Source organism: Pelodiscus sinensis, unplaced genomic scaffold, assembly GCF_049634645.1.
Source record: "Pelodiscus sinensis isolate JC-2024 unplaced genomic scaffold, ASM4963464v1 ctg143, whole genome shotgun sequence".
In the NCBI taxonomy this organism is placed as follows: Eukaryota; Metazoa; Chordata; order Testudines; family Trionychidae; genus Pelodiscus; species Pelodiscus sinensis.
Window position 1 is genome coordinate 214,667 of NW_027465955.1, and position 20,482 is coordinate 235,148.

The 20,482-nt window shown below is 74.4% G+C and overlaps 2 protein-coding genes across 3 annotated transcripts; one reads left to right on the plus strand and one right to left on the minus strand.

Annotated features, from left to right (window-relative positions):
- The first annotated feature begins 1,640 nt into the window (after window positions 1–1,640).
- Window positions 1,641–6,864, plus strand: PIP4P1 (phosphatidylinositol-4,5-bisphosphate 4-phosphatase 1). Of its 2 annotated transcripts, none has more exons than XM_075917317.1 (7): window positions 1,641–1,958; window positions 3,353–3,543; window positions 3,960–4,066; window positions 4,784–4,889; window positions 5,004–5,056; window positions 5,965–6,055; window positions 6,245–6,864. In XM_075917317.1, the coding sequence occupies exons 1-7, from the start codon at window positions 1,832–1,834 to the stop codon at window positions 6,386–6,388; spliced, it is 819 nt and encodes a 272-aa protein (XP_075773432.1). In that variant the 5' UTR covers window positions 1,641–1,831; the 3' UTR covers window positions 6,389–6,864. The 2 variants fall into 2 exon arrangements, with proteins under 2 accessions (XP_075773432.1, XP_075773431.1); XM_075917316.1 differs by lacking the exon at window positions 1,641–1,958 and adding an exon at window positions 2,056–2,286.
- Window positions 6,865–10,927: 4,063 nt separating this feature from the next.
- Window positions 10,928–17,742, minus strand: APEX1 (apurinic/apyrimidinic endodeoxyribonuclease 1). Its single transcript, XM_075917330.1, is given in 8 exon segments — window positions 10,928–12,257; window positions 12,323–12,868; window positions 13,471–13,663; window positions 14,173–14,306; window positions 14,309–14,359; window positions 15,634–15,766; window positions 16,813–17,216; window positions 17,730–17,742. Coding segments are annotated over 7 exon segments (1,443 nt in total). The 3' UTR covers window positions 10,928–12,257; window positions 12,323–12,353.
- Window positions 17,743–20,482: the final 2,740 nt, after the last annotated feature.

Consider the following 20,482-nt stretch of genomic DNA (forward strand, 5'->3'; position numbering starts at 1 on the left):
CCCCGGGCCCCCAGCGCCAGGTGAGCCCCCCCCCCGAGCCCCAGCGCCACGTGAGCCCCCCCCGGGCCCCCAGCGCCAGGTGACCCCCCCCGGGCCCCCAGCGCCAGGTGAGCCCCCCCCGAGCCCCAGCGCCAGGAGAGCCCCCCCCGAGCCCTCAGCGCCAGGTGAGCCCCCCCCCCGGGCCCCAGCGCCAGGAGAGCCCCCCCCCGGCCCCCAGCGCCACGTGAGCCCCCCCGGGTCCCCAGCGCCAGGAGAGCCCCCCCCGGCCCCCAGCGCCACGTGAGCCCCCCCCGGACCCCCAGCGCCAGGAGAGCCCCCTCCCGGCCCCCAGCGCCACGTGAGCGCCCCCCCGGCCCCCAGCGTCAGGAGAGCCCCCCCCCGGGCCCCCAGCGCCACGTGAGCCCCCCCGGGTCCCCAGCGCCGGGAGAGCCTCCCCCGGCCCCCAGCGCCACGTGAGCCCCCCCCGGGTCCCCAGCGCCAGGAGAGCCCCCCCCCGGCCCCCAGCGCCACGTGAGCCCCCCCGGGTCCCCAGCGCCAGGAGAGCCCCCCCCGGCCCCCAGCGCCACGTGAGCCCCCCCCGGGCCCCCAGCGCCAGGAGAGCCCCCTCCCCGGCCCCCAGCGCCACGTGAGCCCCCCCCCGGACCCCCAGCGCCAGGAGAGCCCCCCCGGCCCCCAGCGCCACGTGAGCGCCCCCCCGGCCCCCAGCGTCAGGAGAGCCCCCCCCGGCCCCCAGCGCCACGTGAGCGCCCCCCCGGCCCCCAGCGCCAGGTGAGCCCCCCCCCGGGCCCCAGCGCCAGGAGAGCCCCCCCCCGGGCCCGCAGCGCCACGTGAGCCCCCCCGGGTCCCCAGCGCCGGGAGAGCCCCCCCCGGCCCCCAGCGCCACGTGAGCCCCCCCCGGGCCCCCAGCGCCAGGAGAGCCCCCCCCGGGCCCCAGCGCCAGGAGAGCCCCCCCCCCGGCCCCCAGCGCCACGTGAGCGCCCCCCCGGCCCCCAGCGCCAGGAGAGCCCCCTCCCCGGCCCCCAGCGCCACGTGAGCGCCCCCCCCGGCCCCCAGCGTCAGGAGAGCCCCCCCCGGCCCCCAGCGCCACGTGAGCGCCCCCCCGGCCCCCAGCGTCAGGAGAGCCCCCCCCGGCCCCCAGCGCCAGGTGAGCCCCCCCCCGGGCCCCCAGCGCCAGGTGAGCCCCCCCCCGGCCCCCAGCGCCAGGTGAGCCCCCCCCCGGGCCCCAGCGCCAGGAGAGCCCCCACCGGCCCCCAGCGCCAGGAGAGCCCCCCCCCCCGGGCCCCAGCGCCAGGAGAGCCCCCACCGGCCCCCAGCGCCAGGTGAGCCCCCCCCGGGCCCCAGCGCCAGGAGAGCCCCCCCCCGGGCCCCCAGCGTCAGGAGAGCCCCCCCGGGCCCCCAGCGCCAGGAGAGCCCCCCCCCGGGCCCCCAGCACCACGTGACTCCCCCCCTTCCCGCACGGCCCCCCGCGGAGGGAAGGAAAGGGGCGGGGCCATAACAGGGGGCGGGGATTGACGGGGGCTGGATGGGGGCGGGGCCGGCTCTGGCCCCGCCCCCGCCAGGCTGAGCCCGGGCCGCCGCGACAAGAAGGACTATAACGTAGGACGCGGCGGGGCGGGGCCAAAAGGGGGCGGGGCCAGGGGTGTTGACACTCGTAGCAGCCAATGAGGCGCGGACCAGCTGTGGAAGGCGGGCCGGCGGGGTAGCGCGAGAGACTGTCGCTGCGCCCAGCCAATCAGGAGGCGAGAAAGCGCTGACGAGACGACGGGCTGAGGGCTTGTCCAGTCAGAGAAGCCCGTCACAGCACGTGGGGCAGGTTGCCGGGCTCCATCCAATGAGAGAAGCAACGTCGCGTCATGCGGGGCGGGCGCCTCGCTCCAGCCAATCAGAGAGCACCCTGAGGAAGGCGGCTGAGGGCTGTCCCGACGGCGGGGATTGCGTTGCCGAAAATCAGCCAATGGGTGGGCAACGCGCCGGTCACGTGCCCGGCACTTCCCTCCCCAGCCAATGGCAAGCGGGCTGCGCCTCACGTGACGCAGGCCTCACGTGACGGGTGCCCGGCCTGCTCTTAGCCAATGGGCGGCCGGGCTCCGCTCACGTGACGCGGGGCGTCGCTGCGGGCAGCCGGGCAGGGAGACTACGGCGGCCGGGAAGCGGCGATGTCGGGGGACGGCGAACGCTCCCCGCTGCTGCCGGCCGAGCCCGGCGAGCCCGGGCCCCCCGCGGCCCTGCCCTCCGCGCCGCTGCCGCCCTACGCGGGCCCCGCCGCCCGGCCGGCCCCGCCCCACGGTGCGCGCCAGGGGGCTGCAGGGGCGTGGGGGCGGGGCTGCGGGAGGGGGCGGGGCTAAGGCGGCACGGACGGGGGGCTACAGGAGGGGGCGGGGCTGCAGGGGTGTGGGGGCGGGGCTGCGGGAGGGGGCGGGGGCTGCGCGGGTGGGGGGCTGCAGGAGCGGGCGGGGCTGCGGGGGCGGGGCTAAGGCGGCACGGGCGGGGCTGCGGGAGGGGGCGGGGCTGCGCGGGTGGGGGGCTGCAGGAGCGGGCGGGGCTGCGGGGGCGGGGCTAAGGCGGCACGGGCGGGGCTGCGGGAGGGGGCTGCAGGTGCGGGTGGGCGGGGCTGCGGGGGCGGGGCCACAGGAGTGGGCGGGGCAGGGCTGCAGGTACGGGTGGGCGGGGCTGCGGGGGTGGGGCTACAGGAGTGGGCGGGGCTGCAGGGGCGTGTGGGCGGGGTTACAGGAGAGGGCGGCGCTAAGGCTGCACGGGTGGGGCTACAGGAGTGGGCGGGGCTGCAGGGGCGTGTGGGCGGGGTTACAGGAGAGGGCGGTGCTAAGGCTGCACGGGTGGGGCTACAGGAGTGGGCGGGGCTGCAGGGGCGTGTGGGCGGGGTTACAGGAGAGGGCGGTGCTAAGGCTGCACAGGTGGGGCTACAGGAGTGGGCGGGGCTGCAGGGGCGTGTGGGCGGGGTTACAGGAGAGGGCGGCGCTAAGGCTGCACGGGTGGGGGGCTATAGGAGTGGGTGGGGGTAGCCATGGGGTTGGGGTAAAAATTGGGTGGGTTTGGGGCAGCAGGTGCTGGGGAGGGTCTTGTGGGTGGGGCTAAGATGGGCAGGGCAGGGTTGCAGGCGGGGTGAGGGGATGGGACATGGGGGCTGCAGCTGTGGGTGGATAGGGCTCGGTGGGTGGGGCTGAGGGAAGTAGGCGGAGCTTTGGGATTTGCCGGCTGGCGCTCATGCCGAGGAGGGCGGGGCTACAGGCACTGGGAGGCGCTGACTGGCATACAGCATGGCACTAATGTCGGAGGCTTGGGACCTGGGGCGGGCGGGGCCGCCAATAGTTGCAGCCTCTGGTTCCCTCGCCAGGCTTCCCGCCCTTCCCGGATGGGCACCCGGCCGTGCTGCCCAGCGAGGACCCGCCGCCCTACTCGCCCATGGCCAGCCCCGACAGCGGCAGCGCCCCCATGATCACCTGCCGCGTCTGCCAGAGCCTCATCAACGTGGAGGGCAAGATGCACCAGCACGTGGTGAAGTGCAGCGTCTGCAACGAGGCCACGGTGAGTCGGGGGCCAGGGCGGGCGAGGGTGTCTCTAGGGGCTGGGTCCCCCATTCTCCTGCCTGTGAGGTCCCCTTCGCTCTCCCCCACCCTGTGTCTGCCTAGCAGGCCTGGCTGGGGCCCTGACAAGCCCCCGGGAGGGATTTGGGGGTCTCCTGCCAGCCCCTGGCGGGAGGCGTCTAAGAAAGGTCCCTCCCCTGGGCTGGAATGGCAGCTGCCACCACTGATCCCCTCCCTTCGGGACTGGGATGGACCTGGGAGACCATGGGGCTGGCACCTGGGAAGTGGAGCAAAACGGGCAGAACCAGGAGTCCTGGTTCCTAGCACATGGTGGTGCACATGCCTCTGTGCCTGTAACAAAAAGCATTCCGCACATGGTTGGATGGCCCCTCTCAGGCCCCTCTGTCTCTGCTGCAGCCAATCAAGAACGCCCCTCCGGGGAAGAAATATGTGAGGTGTCCCTGCAACTGCCTGCTGATCTGCAAGGTGACCTCCCAGCGCATCGCCTGCCCTCGGCCCTACTGGTGAGACTGGGCTGGAGGGGGGCAGGAGCAGCGGCACACCGGGCCTGGGTCATGTGTGGAGGAAGCCTCATCTGTGCCTGCCGGGGTCAGCTCCCCTTCTCTGCTGGCCGGGGCGACGCAGGCACAGCCCGACGCCTGGGCCCTCGGAGCGTGTCCCTGCCGTGTCGCACGGGTGGTGGGCACAGCCCCACGGCTGTCACAGACCCAGGGGGCCCGGCGGCAGCTCTCCCGGGGCTCGGGGCTCAGTGCCCTTGCACCAGGAACACAGGCCCTCGCCGCACGCACGTCGTGCTGTGATTCTGGCGCGCGGCGGGCGTGGCGAATGGCTGGGCGGAGCGAGTAGCGGGGTGCCGCTGAGAGGCTCAGAGCCAGGGTCCCCCCGTGAGGTGCCAATGGCCACACTGAGCGCCTGTTTGCCAAGGGACCAGCCAGCGTCCCAGGCCAGCGTGTACCTCCGAGCTCACCCCGAAGCGCTGGCTAGGCCCGTCCGTTAGCCCCAAGCATCAGCAGCCCCCCCGGCCCGCTCTGTACAGGGCTTCGTGCAGCGATAGAGCAGTGGTTGCAACAGTGTTTCGCGTGCTCCTATCCAAGTCCGCAGGTTGACAGGCAGCCGTTCGGGTGACCCGGTGGGCACTGCCCGACCCTCCTGCAAGCTGCCACCAGCTGTCCCTGGGGGGCAGGGCTCTCACCTGTGTGGCTTTCTCTCCCCTGCTGCAGCAAACGAATCATTAACCTGGGCCCCGTGCACCCGGGTCCCCTGAGCCCCGAGCCCCAGCCCGTGGGAGTGCGGGTCATCTGCGGGCATTGCAAGAACACGTTTCTGGTAAGCGGGGAGCCCGGGGCTGGCTGCGTCCCTGGGGCTGGGGGTGGAGCCCAGTGGGCAGAGCAGGGGCTGGGTGTCCCAGGCGTGTCTTTCACTTGCTTCTTGTTCACCCAGTGGACGGAGTTCACAGACCGCACCTTAGCCCGCTGCCCGCACTGCCACAAAGTGTAAGTTGCTTGCCCTGCCCGGGGGGAGATCCACTGCCCTGGGCCTAGGGGCGGGGTTGGGAGTCCGAGGAGAGGAGGGGAAGGTGCTGTCATAGCCTGGGGAGTGGGGGCTGGGAGCTGGACTCCTGGGCGCTGGAGCCGGGGGAGATGTGGGGCAGGGTGAGGGGCTGGGGCCAGGACTCCTGGGCGCTGGAGCTGGGGGAGATGTGGGGCTGGGGCCAGGACTCCTGGGTGCTGGAGCCGGGGGAGATGAGGGGCTGGGGCCAGGACTCCTGGGTGCTGGAGCCGGGGGAGATGTGGGGCAGGGTGAGGGGCTGGGGCCAGGACTCCTGGGCGCTGGAGCCGGGGGAGATGAGGGGCTGGGGCCAGGACTCCTGGGCGCTGGAGCCGGGGGAGATGTGGGGCAGGGTGAGGGGCTGGGGCCAGGACTCCTGGGCGCTGGAGCCGGGGGAGATGTGGGGCTGGGGCCAGGACTCCTGGGTGCTGGAGCCGGGGGAGATGTGGGGCAGGGTGAGGGGCTGGGGCCAGCACTCCTGGGCGCTGGAGCCGGGGGAAATGTGGGGCAGGGTGAGGGGCTGGGGCCAGGACTCCTGGGCGCTGGAGCCGGGGGAGATGTGGGGCTGGGGCCAGGACTCCTGGGTGCTGGAGCCGGGGGAGATGTGGGGCAGGGTGAGGGGCTGGGGCCAGGACTCCTGGGTGCTGGAGCCGGGGGAGATGTGGGGCAGGGTGAGGGGCTGGGGCCAGGACTCCTGGGTGCTGGAGCCGGGGGAGATGTGGGGCAGGGTGAGGGGCTGGGGCCAGCACTCCTGGGCACTGGAGCCGGGGGAAATGTGGGGCAGGGTGAGGGGCTGGGGCCAGGACTCCTGGGGCTCCGTGTCTGACTCCGCCTCTTCCCCCCATCCCCCCAGCTCCTCCATCGGGCGCAGGTACCCCCGGAAGAGATGCATCTGCTGCCTCCTGCTGGGTGTGCTCCTGGCGGTCGCCGCCACGGGCCTAGCGGTGAGTGAGGGCGGAGCAGGGGCCGCGCTGATCCGCCCTGGGGCAGGCGTCTCCCTGCCGCCCTGGGACGAAGGGGCCCTTGGACGTAGAACGACTGGGACGAGGGCTCCCCCCCCCCCCGGCTCTAACCACTAGTCCCCCGTCCCCACATGGAGCCGGGAGCCCTGAGTGTCTGTCTCCCTCCCGCAGTTCGGCACGTGGAAGCACGCCCGGCGCTACGGCGGGATCTACGGCTCCTGGGCGCTGCTCATCCTGCTGGCCGTGCTGTGCCTGGGCCGGGCCATGTACTGGGCCTGCATGCGGGTCAGCCACCCCGTCCAGAGCTTCTCCTGAGCCCCCGCCCGCCCTGCCCGCTGCCGCCCAAGCCTGTGGCTCGAGGAGCAAGGGACCTGCCAGCCCAAGCGGGCAGCTGGACAGAGACCCCCACCCCCACCCCGAGGCAAGGGACGCTGGGCGCCGGAGCTGGGGTCTACCTCCTGCGAAACTGCACCGGTCCAAGGGGCGCTGGGCGACGGAGCGGGGCCCCGCCTCCCAGGAGCCCCCACGCACTCGGGCGACGGAGCGGGGCCCCGCCTCCCAGGAGCCCCCACGCACTCGGGCGACGGAGCGGGGCCCCGCCTCCCAGGAGCCCCCACGCACTCGGGCGACGGAGCGGGGCCCCGCCTCCCAGGGCGCTGGGCGATGGAGCGGGCCCCGCCTCCCAGGAGCCCCCACGCACTCGGGCGACGGAGCGGGGCCCCGCCTCCCAGGAGCCCCCACGCACTCGGGCGACGGAGCGGGGCCCCGCCTCCCAGGAGCCCCCACGCACTCGGGCGACGGAGCGGGGGCCCCGCCTCCCAGGAGCCCCCACGCACTCGGGCGACGGAGCGGGCCCCACCTCCCAGGGCGCTGGGCGACGGAGCGGGGTCTCACCCACCGAAGGAGACTGGACGACGGAGCAGGGACCCTGCGCAGGTGGCCTGCAGAAGCAGGGACTCCCTCCTGCCCCCCGCTCTCTCCTGGTGGTTCTGGGCACGACGGTGCCCCCATCCCCACCCCTCTGGTCCTCGGGGCAGCCCTCCGCTGCAGGGGGCAGCGAGGGGGCCCCTGGGGAGGGCTGGGTCCTGCTGGGTGGGGGGGCTGCGAAGAATTCCGCTCACAGTAGCATCTCCTAGGGCCACCGTCCACCCCCTCTGAGCTGCCCCTGCTGCGGGGAGCCTGCCCCACAGAGGGGAGGGGGCGTGTGGCCCGTTTCCTGCCCTCCTGAGCCAGCCTGTCCCCTGCCACAGGGAGCCAGCCCCCTGGAGGGGCCAGGCCCCGTGCCCCACGCCGTGCGCTGAGCCAGCCGGTTCTCCGGGGGGGGCTGGACCCAAGAGGGAGCTTTCCCTGCTGTTTCAGGGACCAAAGCTAACCGTGTTGGGGGCAGGGGAGGGAGCCGGGGGCCAGCTGCTGCCCCGATCTCCCCCCTCGCCGGTGGGGCTGGCGGGGGTGAGTTTGGGGTCCCCTCTCTCCCTGCTGCTCTGGTTCTTTGCACATTCCTGCACGGGTGGGGGCGGGGAGCGCTGCCTGCCTCCCATGGGGCCGCTGGGCGCCCCAGCCTCGTCCTGCCCTGGGCTCAGCACTGCCCCCTTGCGGGGGGGCACCCTAACGGTCCCCTGCCCCTGGAGTGGGGGGGAGGGGCTGGGGGCGGTTTCTGTGCCCACGGGTGGGGGCTGCTGAAGGGAGGGCCTGGCTCTGCAGGGATCTGGGGCCCCGGGCCCCTGCTGCTCTGGCTTGTACATACTGACACCTCCCCGTACACAGCTATTTAAGTCCTGCCCCGTGCTGCTTCCGCCGGCCTGTCCCGCCCCCCACGGGCACGGCCGGCCCCCCACGTGTAAATAAAGAGATTCCCTCTGGTGCCTGGCTCCCTGCTGTGCCCCCTGGCGCCCCCTGGGCTGAGCCCCACGGCGACCCAGTGCCCCCTGGGCTGGGCGACCCGGCGCCCCCCCAGGGCTGAGCCCCACGGCGACCCGGCGCCCCCCCAGGGCTGAGCCCCACAGCGACCCGGCGCCCCCCTGGGCTGAGCCCCACGGCGACCCGGCGCCCTCCTGGGCTGAGCCCCCCGGGCTGAGCCCCACAGTGCCCCCTGGCGCCCCAGCGCCCCCTGGGCTGAGCCCCACGGCTCCCTGCACCACACGGGAGCCTCGCACTCCTGGCTCAGCCAGGCCCCATGGGGGGTAGGGGTTAGCACAGGGGGCTCTCCCAGCTCTGTGCCCCACCATGTCTTGGGGGACCACTGATGTGCAGGGGGAGGCTCCCATGACCCCCCTCCCCCACCTCCCCGCTACCGGGTGCAGGTTCGGGGCAGCCCCAGGCAGTGTTGCCTGTTTTCCCTACCCCCCCCCCCCCCCCCACGGGCACACGCTCTGGGCAGCTCCCCTCCCTGCTGGTATTTGGACCCTGCAGCTCTGCATGCTCTACCCCAGCCTGCGGGGGGGATTCCCGGCTCTACCCCAGCCTGCGGGGGGATTCCCGGTTCCCTGCCCCGGCCTGCGGGGGGATTCCCGGCTCTGCCCCGGCCTGCGGGGGGATTCCCGGTTCCCTGCCCCGGTCTGCGGGGGGATACCCGGCTCTGCCCCGGCCTGCGGGGGGATTCCCGGTTCCCTGCCCCGGCCTGCAGGGGGATTCCCGGCTCTGCCCCAGCCTGCGGGGGGATTCCCGGTTCCCTGCCCCGGTCTGCGGGGGGATACCCGGTTCCCTGCCCCGGCCTGCGGGGGGATACCCGGCTCTGCCCCGGGCTGCGGGGGGATTCCCGGTTCCCTGCCCTGGCCTGCGGGGGGATTCCCGGTTCCCTGCCCCGGCCTGCGGGGGGGATTCCCGGCTCTGCCCTGGCCTGCGGGGGGATTCCCGGTTCCCTGCCCCGGCCTGTGGGGGGATTCCCGGTTCCCTGCCCTGGCCTGCGGGGGGATTCCCGGTTCCCTGCCCCGGCCTGCGGGGGGATTCCCGGCTCTGCCCTGGCCTGCGGGGGGATTCCCGGTTCCCTGCCCCAGTCTGCGGGGGGATACCCGGCTCTGCCCCAGGCTGCGGGGGGATTCCCGGTTCCCTGCCCCGGCCTGCGGGGGGATTCCCAGTTCCCTGCCCCAGTCTGCGGGGGGATACCCGGCTCTGCCCCGGCCTGCGGGGGGATTCCCGGCTCTGCCCTGGTCTGCGGGGGGATACCCGACTCCCTGCCCCGGCCTGCGGGGGGATTCCCGGTTCCCTGCCCCGGCCTGCGGGGGGATTCCCGGCTCTGCCCTGGTCTGCGGGGGGATTCCCGGTTCCCTGCCCCGGCCTGCGGGGGGATTCCCGGTTCCCTGCCCCGGCCTGCGGGGGGATTCCCGGCTCTGCCCTGGTCTGCGGGGGGATTCCCGGTTCCCTGCCCCGGGCTGCGGGGGGATTCCCGGCTCTGCCCCGGCCTGCGGGGGGATTCCCGGCTCTGCCCTGGTCTGCGGGGGGATTCCCGGTTCCCTGCCCCGGCCTGCAGGGGGATTCCCGGTTCCCTGCCCCGGCCTGCGGGGGGATTCCCGGTTCCCTGCCCCGGCCTGCGGGGGGATTCCCGGCTCTGCCCCGGGCTGTGGGGGGATTCCCGGTTCCCTGCCCCGGCCTGCGGGGGGATTCCCGGCTCTGCCCTGGCCTGCGGGGGGATTCCCGGTTCCCTGCCCCGGCCTGCGGGGGGATTCCCGGCTCTGCCCTGGTCTGCGGGGGGATTCCCGGTTCCCTGCCCCGGCCTGCGGGGGGATTCCCGGCTCTGCCCCAGTCTGCGGGGGGATTCCCGGTTCCCTGCCCCGGCCTGCGGGGGGATTCCCGGCTCTGCCCCGGGCTGTGGGGGATTCCCGGCTCTGCCCCGGGCTGTGGGGGATTCCCGGCTCTGCCCCGGCCTGCGGGGGGATTCCCGGCTCTGCCCCGGCGTGCGGGGGGATTCCCGACTCCCTGCCCCGGCCTGCGGGGGGGATTCCCGGCTCTGCCCCGGGCTGCGGGGGGATTCCCGGTTCCCTGCCCCGGCCTGCGGGGGGGATTCCCGGCTCTGCCCCGGGCTGCGGGGGGATTCCCGACTCCCTGCCCCGGCCTGCGGGGGGATACCCGGCTCTGCCCCGGCCTGCGGGGGGATTCCCGGTTCCCTGCCCCGGCCTGCGGGGGGATTCCCGGCTCTGCCCCGGCCTGCGGGGGGATTCCCGGCTCTGCCCCGGCCTGCGGGGGGATTCCCGGTTCCCTGCCCCGGCCTGCGGGGGGATTCCCGGCTCTGCCCCGGGCTGTGGGGGATTCCCGGCTCTGCCCCGGGCTGTGGGGGATTCCCGGCTCTGCCCCGGCCTGCGGGGGGATTCCCGGCTCTGCCCCGGCGTGCGGGGGGATTCCCGACTCCCTGCCCCGGCCTGCGGGGGGATTCCCGGCTCTGCCCCGGGCTGCGGGGGGATTCCCGGTTCCCTGCCCCGGCCTGCGGGGGGATTCCCGGCTGTGCCCTGGGCTGCGGGGGGATTCCCGGCTCTGCCCCGGCCTGCGGGGGGATTCCCGGCTCTGCCCCGGCCTGCGGGGGATTCCCGGCTCTGCCCTGGGCTGCGGGGGGATTCCCGGTTCCCTGCCCCGGCCTGCGGGGGGATTCCCGGCTGTGCCCTGGGCTGCGGGGGGATTCCCGGCTCTGCCCCGGCCTGCGGGGGGATTCCCGGCTCTGCCCCGGCCTGCGGGGGGATTCCCGGTTCCCTGCCCCGGTCTGCGGGGGGATTCCCGGCTCTGCCCCGGCCTGCGGGGGGATACCCGGCTCTGCCCCGGGCTGCGGGGGGATTCCCGGCTCTGCCCCGGCCTGCGGGGGATTCCCGGCTCTGCCCTGGGCTGCGGGGGGATTCCCGGATGGACCACAGCGCGATGAACCACAGCGGCTCCTTGCAAAGCGTTTAATCAAAGCCCCTCGCGGCGACGCAGCCACCCAGCCGGGTCCCCCAACCGGCGGCTTCAGCGCGAGGCGGCAGCTTAATTCTACACATAAAAAATAGCTGGGGGGGGGGTCGCTTGGATGGCCTGGGGGGGGTACATGTGGAGGCAAGCGGGACGGGGGGATGCTGGGGCTCAGGGCTGAATTGTGGGGGGGCCCATGGTCTTTGGGGTGCGGAGGGACAGGAGAGCCCCACTGATCTGGGCTTTAGGCTGCCAGGGCTCTCGAGTTGGGGGTCCCTTTCCCTGCCCCCTCAGCGCTCTCTAGGGGCAAGTGGGCCCAGCCCCTCCTACTCAAGCCAGGGAGGGTGTAAGGCCACCAGGCTCCGGACTGCAGGGAGGGTGCTGGGGGGCAGAGCGGCTCCCGCTGCTGGCAGGGCCCTAGAGGTGTATGGCCCAGGCCCTGCTCACCGGGCTACACGAGGGTGGTGGGGCCATAACGGGCTGTATGGCCTGTGCTGCTCACAGGGCTACCAGGCTGCACGTCCCCCCCCAGGCCGTAGGGCATCCGCCCCCTTGCCCTCCTCGCAGGACCCTACAGGGCACTGGGCCACACCAGGGTGGCAGGGCACAGCCGTGGCAGAGCTGGCTGCTGCCGACTGCCTCCCCCGTCCTGCTTGCAGGGCCGTACATGGGTATCCAGGCCATAGCGGGCTGTATGGCCGCCCTTCCCCCTGCTCCCAAGGCCCCGCAGGGTATGGGGGCCATTATCAGGCTGTGTGCCTCCTCAGCACCAGGGCCCTATCGGGCTGTATGGCCCCCTGCCCTGCCCGGCTGCCTGACCCCTGCGAGGCTGTGTGGCCCCGCCCCCCGGTACCCGATCAGGCTGTATGGCCCCGCCCCCCGGTACCCGCTCAGGCTGTATGGTCCCGCCCCTGGTACCCGCTCAGGCTGTGTGGCCCCACCCCCCGGTACCCGCTCAGGCTGTGTGGCCCCGCCCCCCGGTACCCGCTCAGGCTGTATGGCCCCGCCCCCCGGTACCCGATCAGGCTGTGTGCCCCCCACCCCCCAGTACCCGCTCAGGCTGTGTGGCCCCGCCCCCCGGTACCCGCTCAGGCTGTGTGGCCCCGCCCCCCGGTACCCGATCAGGCTGTATGGCCCCGCCCCCCGGTACCCGCTCAGGCTGTATGGCCCCGCCCCCCGGTACCCGATCAGGCTGTATGGCCCCGCCCCCCGGTACCCGCTCAGGCTGTGTGGCCCCGCCCCCCGGTACCCGCTCAGGCTGTATGGCCCCGCCCCCCGGTACCCGATCAGGCTGTATGGCCCCGCCCCCCGGTACCTGATCAGGCTGTGTGCCCCCCACCCCCCAGTACCCGCTCAGGCTGTGCCCCCGCCCCCCAGTACCCGCTCAGGCTGCCCCCCGCCCCCCGCGGGCTCACAGGGCCAGGAGCAGGGTGACGGGGCAGTGGTCGCTGCCCATGGCCTGGGAGCGGATCTTGCTGTCGCACAGCGCCCCCAGCAGGCGGGTGGAGACCAGGAAGTAGTCGAGGCGCCAGCCCACGTTCTTGGCGCGGGCGTTCATCATGTAGGTCCAGAAGGTGTAGGCGTGGGCCGCGGCGGGGTACAGGTGGCGGAAGGTGTCGGCGAAGCCGGCCGCCAGCAGCTCCCCGAAGCCCTGGCGCTCCTGGGGCGTGAAGCCGGCCGACTTCTTGTTGCCCTTGGGGTTCTTGAGGTCGATCTCGGCGTGGGCCACGTTGAGGTCTCCGCACAGCACCAGCGGCTTGCGGGCGTCCAGCCCCCGCAGGTAGGCGCGGAAGGCGGCGTCCCAGCGCTGGCGGTACTCCAGCCGCACCAGCCCCCGGCCCGCGTTGGGCACGTAGGCCGTCACCAGGAAGTGCGAGGGGAACTCGGCCGTGATCACCCGGCCCTCCTGGTCGTGCTCCTCCTCGCCTGCGGGGAGACGGGCCGGTCAGGGGCCCGGGGCTGTGGGGCAAAGGGCCAGAAGAACTGGCGGGGGGCCCGGAGGGCCTCAGGGGTGAGAGGCCCAGAGGGGCGCAGGGGGCAGAGGGCTGTCAGGCAGAGGGGGCGGAGGCCAGGGGTGGGGCGGGGCAGAGGCCAGGGGTGGGGCGGGGCAGAGGCCAGGGTGGGGCGGGGCAGAGGCCAGGGGTGGGGCGGGGCAGAGGCCCAGTGGGGCGCAGGGGACAGAGGTCTGCCAGGCAGAGGGCTCAGGGGTGAGAGGCCCAGAGGGGCGCAGGGGGCAGAGGGCTGCCAGGCAGAGGGGGCAGAGGCCAGGGTGGGGCGGGGCGGAGGCCAGGGTGGGGCGGGGCAGAGGCCAGGGCGGGGCGGGGCAGAGGCCGGGGCGGGGCAGAGGCCGGGGCGGGGCGGGGTAGAGGCCAGGGCGGGGCGGGGCAGAGGCCAGGGTGGGGCGGGGTAGAGGCCAGGGTGGGGCGGGGTAGAGGCCAGGGTGGGGCGGGGTAGAGGCCAGGGCGGGGCGGGGCAGAGGCCAGGGTGGGGCGGGGCAGAGGCCGGGGTGGGGCGGGGCAGGGCCCTACCGATGCCGTAGGCCACGCTGAGCGGCTCCGTCTTGCACAGCAGGGCCACCCCGCTGTAGCCCTCCTTGGCACCGGCGCAGGCCCAGTACTTGTGGGGGTACTCGGGCATCTCCCGGATCTCGGGGGGCAGCAGCTTCTCGGCGCACTTGGTCTCCTGCAGGCAGAGCACGTCGGGGTCCTCCTCACGCACCCACTGCGGGAGAGAGCGGGGTCAGCGGGGCGGGAGCCCAGGCGCCTGGCCCCCCCAGCTCTGGGAGGGGAGTGGGGGCTAGTGGTTAGAGCCGGCACAGCTGCCCCACTGCTCTCTGACTCTGCTGGAGCCCCTGGGCCCCTTGCCCTGGCCACCTCAGAGAGGATGCAGCGACCCCAGACATTCCTGCCCCCCAGCCCTGCTGTGCCCCACGGGACAGAGCTGGCAGGTGCAGATGCTCTGGACTGGCAGGAGAAAACCCCAAGTTGTGCAGCTGAGCAGCCAAACTCCAGCCGAGAAATTCCCCCGGGGACGTTCCCCGGGAAGCGACACCCCCCCCAAACCCGGCAGGGACAAACTCCCAGCCCCCAACTCAGAGCTTCCCAGGCAGCGCAGGGTCCTTATCCCCACTGCACGGGTGTGGGGGAACTGAGGCACAGAGAGATGAAGGGACGTGCCTGAGGCCACCCAGAAAGCAGTGGCAGAGCCGAGGAAAGGACCCAGCCCCGTACCTCCAGCCCTTTCTTCTTGACCCAGGCCCGGAGCCCGTCCACGTTCCACGAGGTGACCTTCAGGGAGAACTTCTGCCCGCTGGGGGAGGTGAGCTTGTCGGGGGGGTCCTGGTACAGGATGGGCCCCTCCCCGCCGCCTTCTCCTTGGCGCCCTTGGCTCCCCCCTTGCGCTTCTTGGCTTCCGGCTCTGGGGGGGGGCAGAGCAGGAAAGTGGGGACGTGGCACTGAGCGGCAGGGTCGGGGGTCGCCCTGCCAGGGGGAGCAGGCTGGGAACACGGGGGGGGGTGTCACCGTGCCGGGGCGAGTGAGCCGGGGGGATCAGGGTGGGAACGGGGGGGGTCACCGTGCCGGGGCAGTGAGCCGGGGGGATCAGGGTGAGAACGGGGGGAGTCACCGTGCCGGGGCAGTGAGCCGGGGGGATCAGGGTGGGAACGGGGGGGGGCAGTGAGCCGGGGGGATCAGGGTGGGAACGGGGGGGGGTCACCGTGCCGGGGCAGTGAGCCGGGGGGATCAGGGTGGGAACGGGGGGGGTCACCGTGCCGGGGCAGTGAGCCGGGGGATCAGGGGTGGGAACGGGGGGGGGGGTCACCGTGCCGGGGCAGTGAGCCGGGGGGATCAGGGTGGGAACGGGGGGGGGTCACCATGCCGGGGCAGTGAGCCGGGGGGATCAGGGTGGGAACGGGGGGGGGTCACCGTGCCGGGGCAGTGAGCCGGGGGTATCAGGGTGGGAACGGGGGGGGGGTCACCGTGCCGGGGCAGTGAGCCGGGGGATCAGGGTGGGAACGGGGGGGGGGGTCACCGTGCCGGGGCAGTGAGCCGGGGGGATCAGGGTGGGAACGGGGGGGGTCACCGTGCCGGGGCAGTGAGCCGGGGGGATCAGGGTGGGAACGGGGGGGGCAGTGAGCCGGGGGGATCAGGGTGGGAACGGGGGGGGGGTCACCGTGCCAGGGCAGTGAGCCGGGGGATCAGGGTGGGAACGGGGGGGGTCACCGTGCCGGGGCAGTGAGCCGGGGGGATCAGGGTGGGAACGGGGGGGGGGGTCACCGTGCCGGGCAGTGAGCCGGGGGGATCAGGGCGGGAACGGGGGGGGGGGTCACCGTGCCGGGGCAGTGAGCCGGGGGGATCAGGGCGGGAACGGGGGGGGGGGGTGGTCACCGTGCCGGGGCAGTGAGCCGGGGGGGATCAGGGTGGGAACGGGGGGGGGTGGGGTCACCATGCCAGGGCAGTGAGCCGGGGGGATCAGGGTGGGAACGGGGGGGTCACCGTGCCGGGGCAGTGAGCCGGGGGGATCAGGGTGGGAATGGGGGGGGGTCACCGTGCCGGGGCAGTGAGCCGGGGGGATCAGGGTGGGAACGGGGGGGGGTCACCGTTGCCGGGGCAGTGAGCCGGGGGGCTGTGCGGGAGGGTGCATGGGGGGTGCTCGGTGGGGCTGTGCCCCAGGGGGCGCGGCGCTGCAGGTACCTGTGGCCTCGGGCTCATCCGCGCTGTCCCCATCCTCTGCCTTCTTCCCCCGCTTGGCATCTCCCGCCGCCAGCCGGGCCCGGAGCAGAGGAGCCGCCGGTGCCGAGTCGCGAGCCGCAGGATCCGGAGCAGCCTGGGGCAGGAGCAGGGCGATCAGTCCGGCAGGTACCCAGGCTCCCAGCCCCGCTCACCAGCCAATCACAGCGCTCCTGCTGCCCCAGCCCCCCGCTCACCAGCCAATCGCAGCCCTCCTGCTGCCCCAGCCCCCCGCTCACCAGCCAATCGCAGCCCTCCTGCTGCCCCAGCCCCCCCCGCTCACCAGCCAATCACAGCGCTCCTGCTGCCCCAGCCCCCCGCTCACCAGCCAATCGCAGCCTCCTGCTGCCCCCCCCCCACTAGCCAATCGCAGGCCCTCCTGCTGCCCCAGCCCCCCCCCACTAGCCAATCGCAGCCCTCCTACTGTCCCAGACCCCCCCCCCGCCTCACCAGCCAATCGCAGCCCTCCTGCTGTCCCAGCCCCGCCCCCCCGCTCACCAGCCAATCGCAGCCCTCCTGCTGTCCCAGCCCCGCCCCCCCGCTCACCAGCCAATTGCAGCCCTCCTCCTGTTCCAGCCTCACCCATGCTGCAAACAATCACAGTCCTTCTCCTCTTCCAATTGTTCTACTGCCCGGCCAATCAGAATCCACCCGCTGCCCGGCCAGTTAGAAACCTACCCGCTGCCCAGCAATCAGAACGGAGCCGCTGCGCAGCTAATCAACACCCACCCACAACCCCTCCCGCTCAATGGCCAATCAGAACCCGCTGGCCCAACCGGCCAATCACAACCTGCCCGCTCCCTGGCCAATCACAACCCGCCCCACTTCCCGGCCAATCACAACCCGCCTGCTCCCTGGCCAATCACAACCCGCCCACTTCCCGGCCAATCACAACCTGCCCGCTCCCTGGCCAATCACAACCGCCCCACTTCCAGCCAATCACAACCTGCCCGCTCCCAGGCCAATCAGAACCCGCCTGCTCCCTGGCCAATCACAGCCTGCCCACTTCCCGGCCAATCAGAACCCCTGCTCCCCCCCCTCAGGGAAATCACAACACCCCCGTCTCCACACACACCCCCCCCCGGCCAATCAGAACCGGCCCGCTCCCCGGCCAATCAGATCCGCCCTGCTCGCGCGCCGCACCTGATCTGGACAAAGCGCAGCAGGCTCTGGCCGCGACACGTGCGAGCTGGTCACGTGTGCCGGGAGGGGCGGGGCCGGGCGCTGGACAGTGACGCGAGGGGCGGGGTCGGGCCCGGGCTGTGACGTTCCAGGGCCGTTCCCATCCGGCGAGGGTGCGCATGGGCGGGGCCGCGGGACGTGCGGTGACGCAGGAGGGGCGGGCCCGGGCGCCGCGTGGTGACGTAGGAGGGGCGGGGCCGAGCGGTGACGCGGGCGGCAGCCATGCGCGAGGGGACCGTGCTGGGGCTCGAGGCAGCGCCAACAAGGTGGGGGCGCGGGCTGGTGCGCGCCGGGCGCGTGCTCAGTAACCCCGCCGGACCTTCGTGCCGCCGCCGGGCCAGGGTGGAGAGGCCCGCCCCCCTCCCCTGCGGCCCCGCCCCCTCCGGCCCCGCCCCATTCCCCTCCTCCTCCCGGCCCCGCCCCCTCCGGCCCCGCCCCATTCCCCGCCCCCGCCCCTCCTCCTCCCGGCCCTGCCCCCTCCAGCCCCGCCCCTTCCCCTCCTCGCGGCCCCGCCCCCCTCCCCTGCGGCCCCGCCCCTCCTCCCGGCCCCGCCCCCTCCGGCCCCGCCCCCATTCCCTCCTCCTCCCGGCCCCGCCCCCTCCGGCCCCGCCCCATTCCCGCCCCCGCCCCTCCTCCTCCCGGCCCTGCCCCCTCCAGCCCCGCCCCTTCCCCTCCTCCCGGCCCCGCCCCCTGCGGCCCCGCCCCATTCCCCTCCTCCCGGCCCCTCCCCCTCCGGCCCCGCCCTCCTCCCCTCCCTCTTCCCAGCCCTCCTCTCGCCCCACCCCCACCGTCCCCCTCCCACCCTGCGCTGGGCAGGACAATTGTCAGTGTCAAACCCAACCTGTGGAACTCCCTGCTGCAGGGCTCAGGGTTCAGACCCGGTCCATGCATGGGGGTTGGGCAGGGCGGGGCCCCGGCTTCTGTGTCTGGGAATGGCGGGGGGGGGGGTTGGTGCCCCCCCAGGTGCCGAAAGCCTCTCTCCTCAGTCTGCCTGCCCCCCGCCCTCACGGCATGCACAGCTCAGCCCCCGCCCCAAAATCCAAAATGTCACCTCTGCAGATCACACCCCCCAGGCAGGCCCCGTGCCCTGTCCCTTGCTGTCTTTTGGGGGGCATGTCCCCCCCCCCCCCCCCGTGCCCGGGCTGAGCCCTGTCTCTCTCGGGCAGGCTTCCTGCCCGGCCAGACGGCGCGGCACCACCGGGGCTGTGTGCTGGCCGTGCTCCGCCAGGCGCTGCAGGAGGCCGGGCTGCAGCCCCACGACGTGGACTGCGTGGCCTACACCAAGGGTAAGTGCGATGGGGGGGGGCCTAGGGAGAGCGGGGGAGGGGCCTGGCCCCCCAAGGGCCCCATGCTGACACGGTGCTCTGCCCGCTAGGCCCCGGCATGGGCGCCCCGCTGGTGACGGTGGCCGTGGTGGCCCGGACGCTGGCCCAGCTGTGGAACAAGCCCCTGGTGGGCGTCAACCACTGCGTGGGCCACATCGAGATGGGCCGGCTGGTCACGGGCGCCCACAACCCCACCGTGCTCTACGTCAGCGGGGGCAACACCCAGGTAGGGCCTGGCCCCTGCCCGGCCCCTGCCCGGCGTCCCCCTCTGCCTGCCCCCTGCCTGCCCCCTGCCCGGCCCCTGCCCGGCGTCCCCCCCTGCCCGGGCTGGTCACGGGCGCCCACAACCCCACCGTGCTCTACGTCAGCGGGGGCAACACCCAGGTAGGGCCTGGCCCCTGCCTGCCCCCTGCCCGGCCCCTGCCAGGCATCCGCCCCCTGCCCGGCTGGTCACGGGCGCCCACAAACCCCACCGTGCTCTACGTCAGCGGGGGCAACACCAGGTAGGGCCTGGCCCCTGCCTGCCCCCTGCCCGGCGTCCCCCTCTGCCTGGCCCCTGCCTGCCCCCTGCCCGGCATCCGCCCCCTGCCCGGCTCCCGTCCCCTGCCCGCCCCCCCTGCCCGGCGTCCCCCTCTGCCCGGCCCCTGCCCGCTTCCTGCGTGGCGTCCCCCTTCTGCCTGGTCCCCTGCCCAGCTCCCCTGCCCGGCGTCCCCCCCCTGCCCAGCTCCCGTCCCCTGCCCGCCCCCTGCCTGGCGTCCCCCTTCTGCCTGGTGTCCGCCCCTGCCTGGCCCCCTGCCTGCCCCCTGCCTGGCTCCCATCCCCTGCCTGGCCCCTGCCCCCACCTGGCCCCCTGCCCAGCTCCCCCTGCCCCTGCCCATCCCGGCAGCTCCCAGCGCTGCTGCAGATCCCCACCCCACGTCTGCTCCTGTCCCCCAGGTCATCGCGTACTCCGAGCACCGGTACCGACCATCTTCGGGGAGACCATCGACATCGCCGTAGGCAACTGCCTGGACCGCTTCGCCCGCGTGGCTGAGAAGGTCAGGGGCCAGGCGCCAGGACGGCTGGGGGCTGTCCCGGTCTGGGGATGGTGCGCCAGGGGGCTGGGGGCTGTCCCAGCTCTGGGGGGCGGGGGCGGGGCGCCAGGGGGCTGGGGTCTGTCCTGGCTCTGGGGGCGGGGGGCGGGGCGCAGGGGGCTGGGTCTGTCCTGCTCTGGGGGCGAGGCGCCAGGGGGCTGGGGTCTGTCCCGGTCTGGGGGTGACCTTTGGGAACCCCGAACTCCGGGGCCTGTTCCCGTTTAACGAGTCGCTGGGCGTTTCCCCGGTTCCCAGGCAGGTCGGTTGCTCTTTGGTTTCCTTGCTCTTTGCCAGCCCCTGCGGGAAATCGTCCCCCCTTCCCTCCGCCTGCTCCCCCGGCAACATGCAGCGCCCCCTGGAGCCGGCGCCCCGGCGTGGAGCGGCGCTGGCGGGCGAGGGGCAGTTGTTCCCTCGCACACACTGGGACCTCCTGGGCCTATTTGGAAAACCACGGGAGGGGGGCGGGTGAAGCCCAGGGGGGGGTGGGCGGGTGAAGCCCAGGTGGGTGAGTGAAGCCCGGGGGGGCGGGTGAAGCCCGGGGGGGGTGGGCGGGCGAAGCCCGGGTGGGTGAGTGAAGCCCGGGTGGGCGGGTGAAGCCCGGGGGGGTGGGCAAAGCCGGGTGGGTGAGTGAAGCCCGGGTGGGCGAGTGAAGCCCGGGGGGGGGCGGGCAAAGCCCGGGTGGGCGGGCGAAGCCCGGGTGGGCGAGTGAAGCCCGGGGGGGGCGGGCAAGCCCGGGTGGGCGGGGCGAAGCCCGGGTGGGCGAGTGAAGCCCGGGTGGGCGGGTGAAGCCCGGGTGGGTGAGTGAAGCCGGGTGGGCGGGCGAAAGCCCGGGGGGGTGAGTGAAGCCCGGGTGGGCGAGTGAAGCCCGGGGGGGCGGGTGAAGCCCGGGGGGGGGGGGGCAAAGCCCGGGTGGGCGGGCGAAGCCCGGGTGGGGTGGGCGTGAAGCCCGGGGGGGCGGGTGAAGCCCAGGGGGGCGAGTGAAGCCCGGGTGGGCGAGTGAAGCCCGGGGGGGGTGGGCGAAGCCCGGGTGGGCGGGTGAAGCCCGGGTGGCGAGTGAAGCCCGGGGGGGTGGGCGAAGCCCGGGTGGGCGAGTGAAGCCCGGGGGGGGTGGGGCGAAGCCCGGGTGGGCGGGTGAAGCCCGGGGTGGGCGAGTGAAGCCCGGGGGGGGCGGGTGAAGCCCGGGGGGGGTGGGCGAAGCCCGGGTGGGCGAGTGAAGCCCGGGTGGGGTGGGTG

What these genes read in the sequence shown, in the direction of transcription:
- PIP4P1 (XM_075917316.1), top strand. Translation starts at nt 2,157, where the DNA reads ATGTCGGGGGACGGCGAACGCTCCCCGCTGCTGCCGGCCGAGCCCGGC. An exon ending in TGCCCGCACTGCCACAAAGT is followed by an intron (nt 5,057 to 5,964) that starts GTAAGTTGCTTG and finishes CCATCCCCCCAG; the next exon opens with CTCCTCCATCGGGCGCAGGT. An exon ending in TCGCCGCCACGGGCCTAGCG is followed by an intron (nt 6,056 to 6,244) that starts GTGAGTGAGGGC and finishes TCCCTCCCGCAG; the next exon opens with TTCGGCACGTGGAAGCACGC.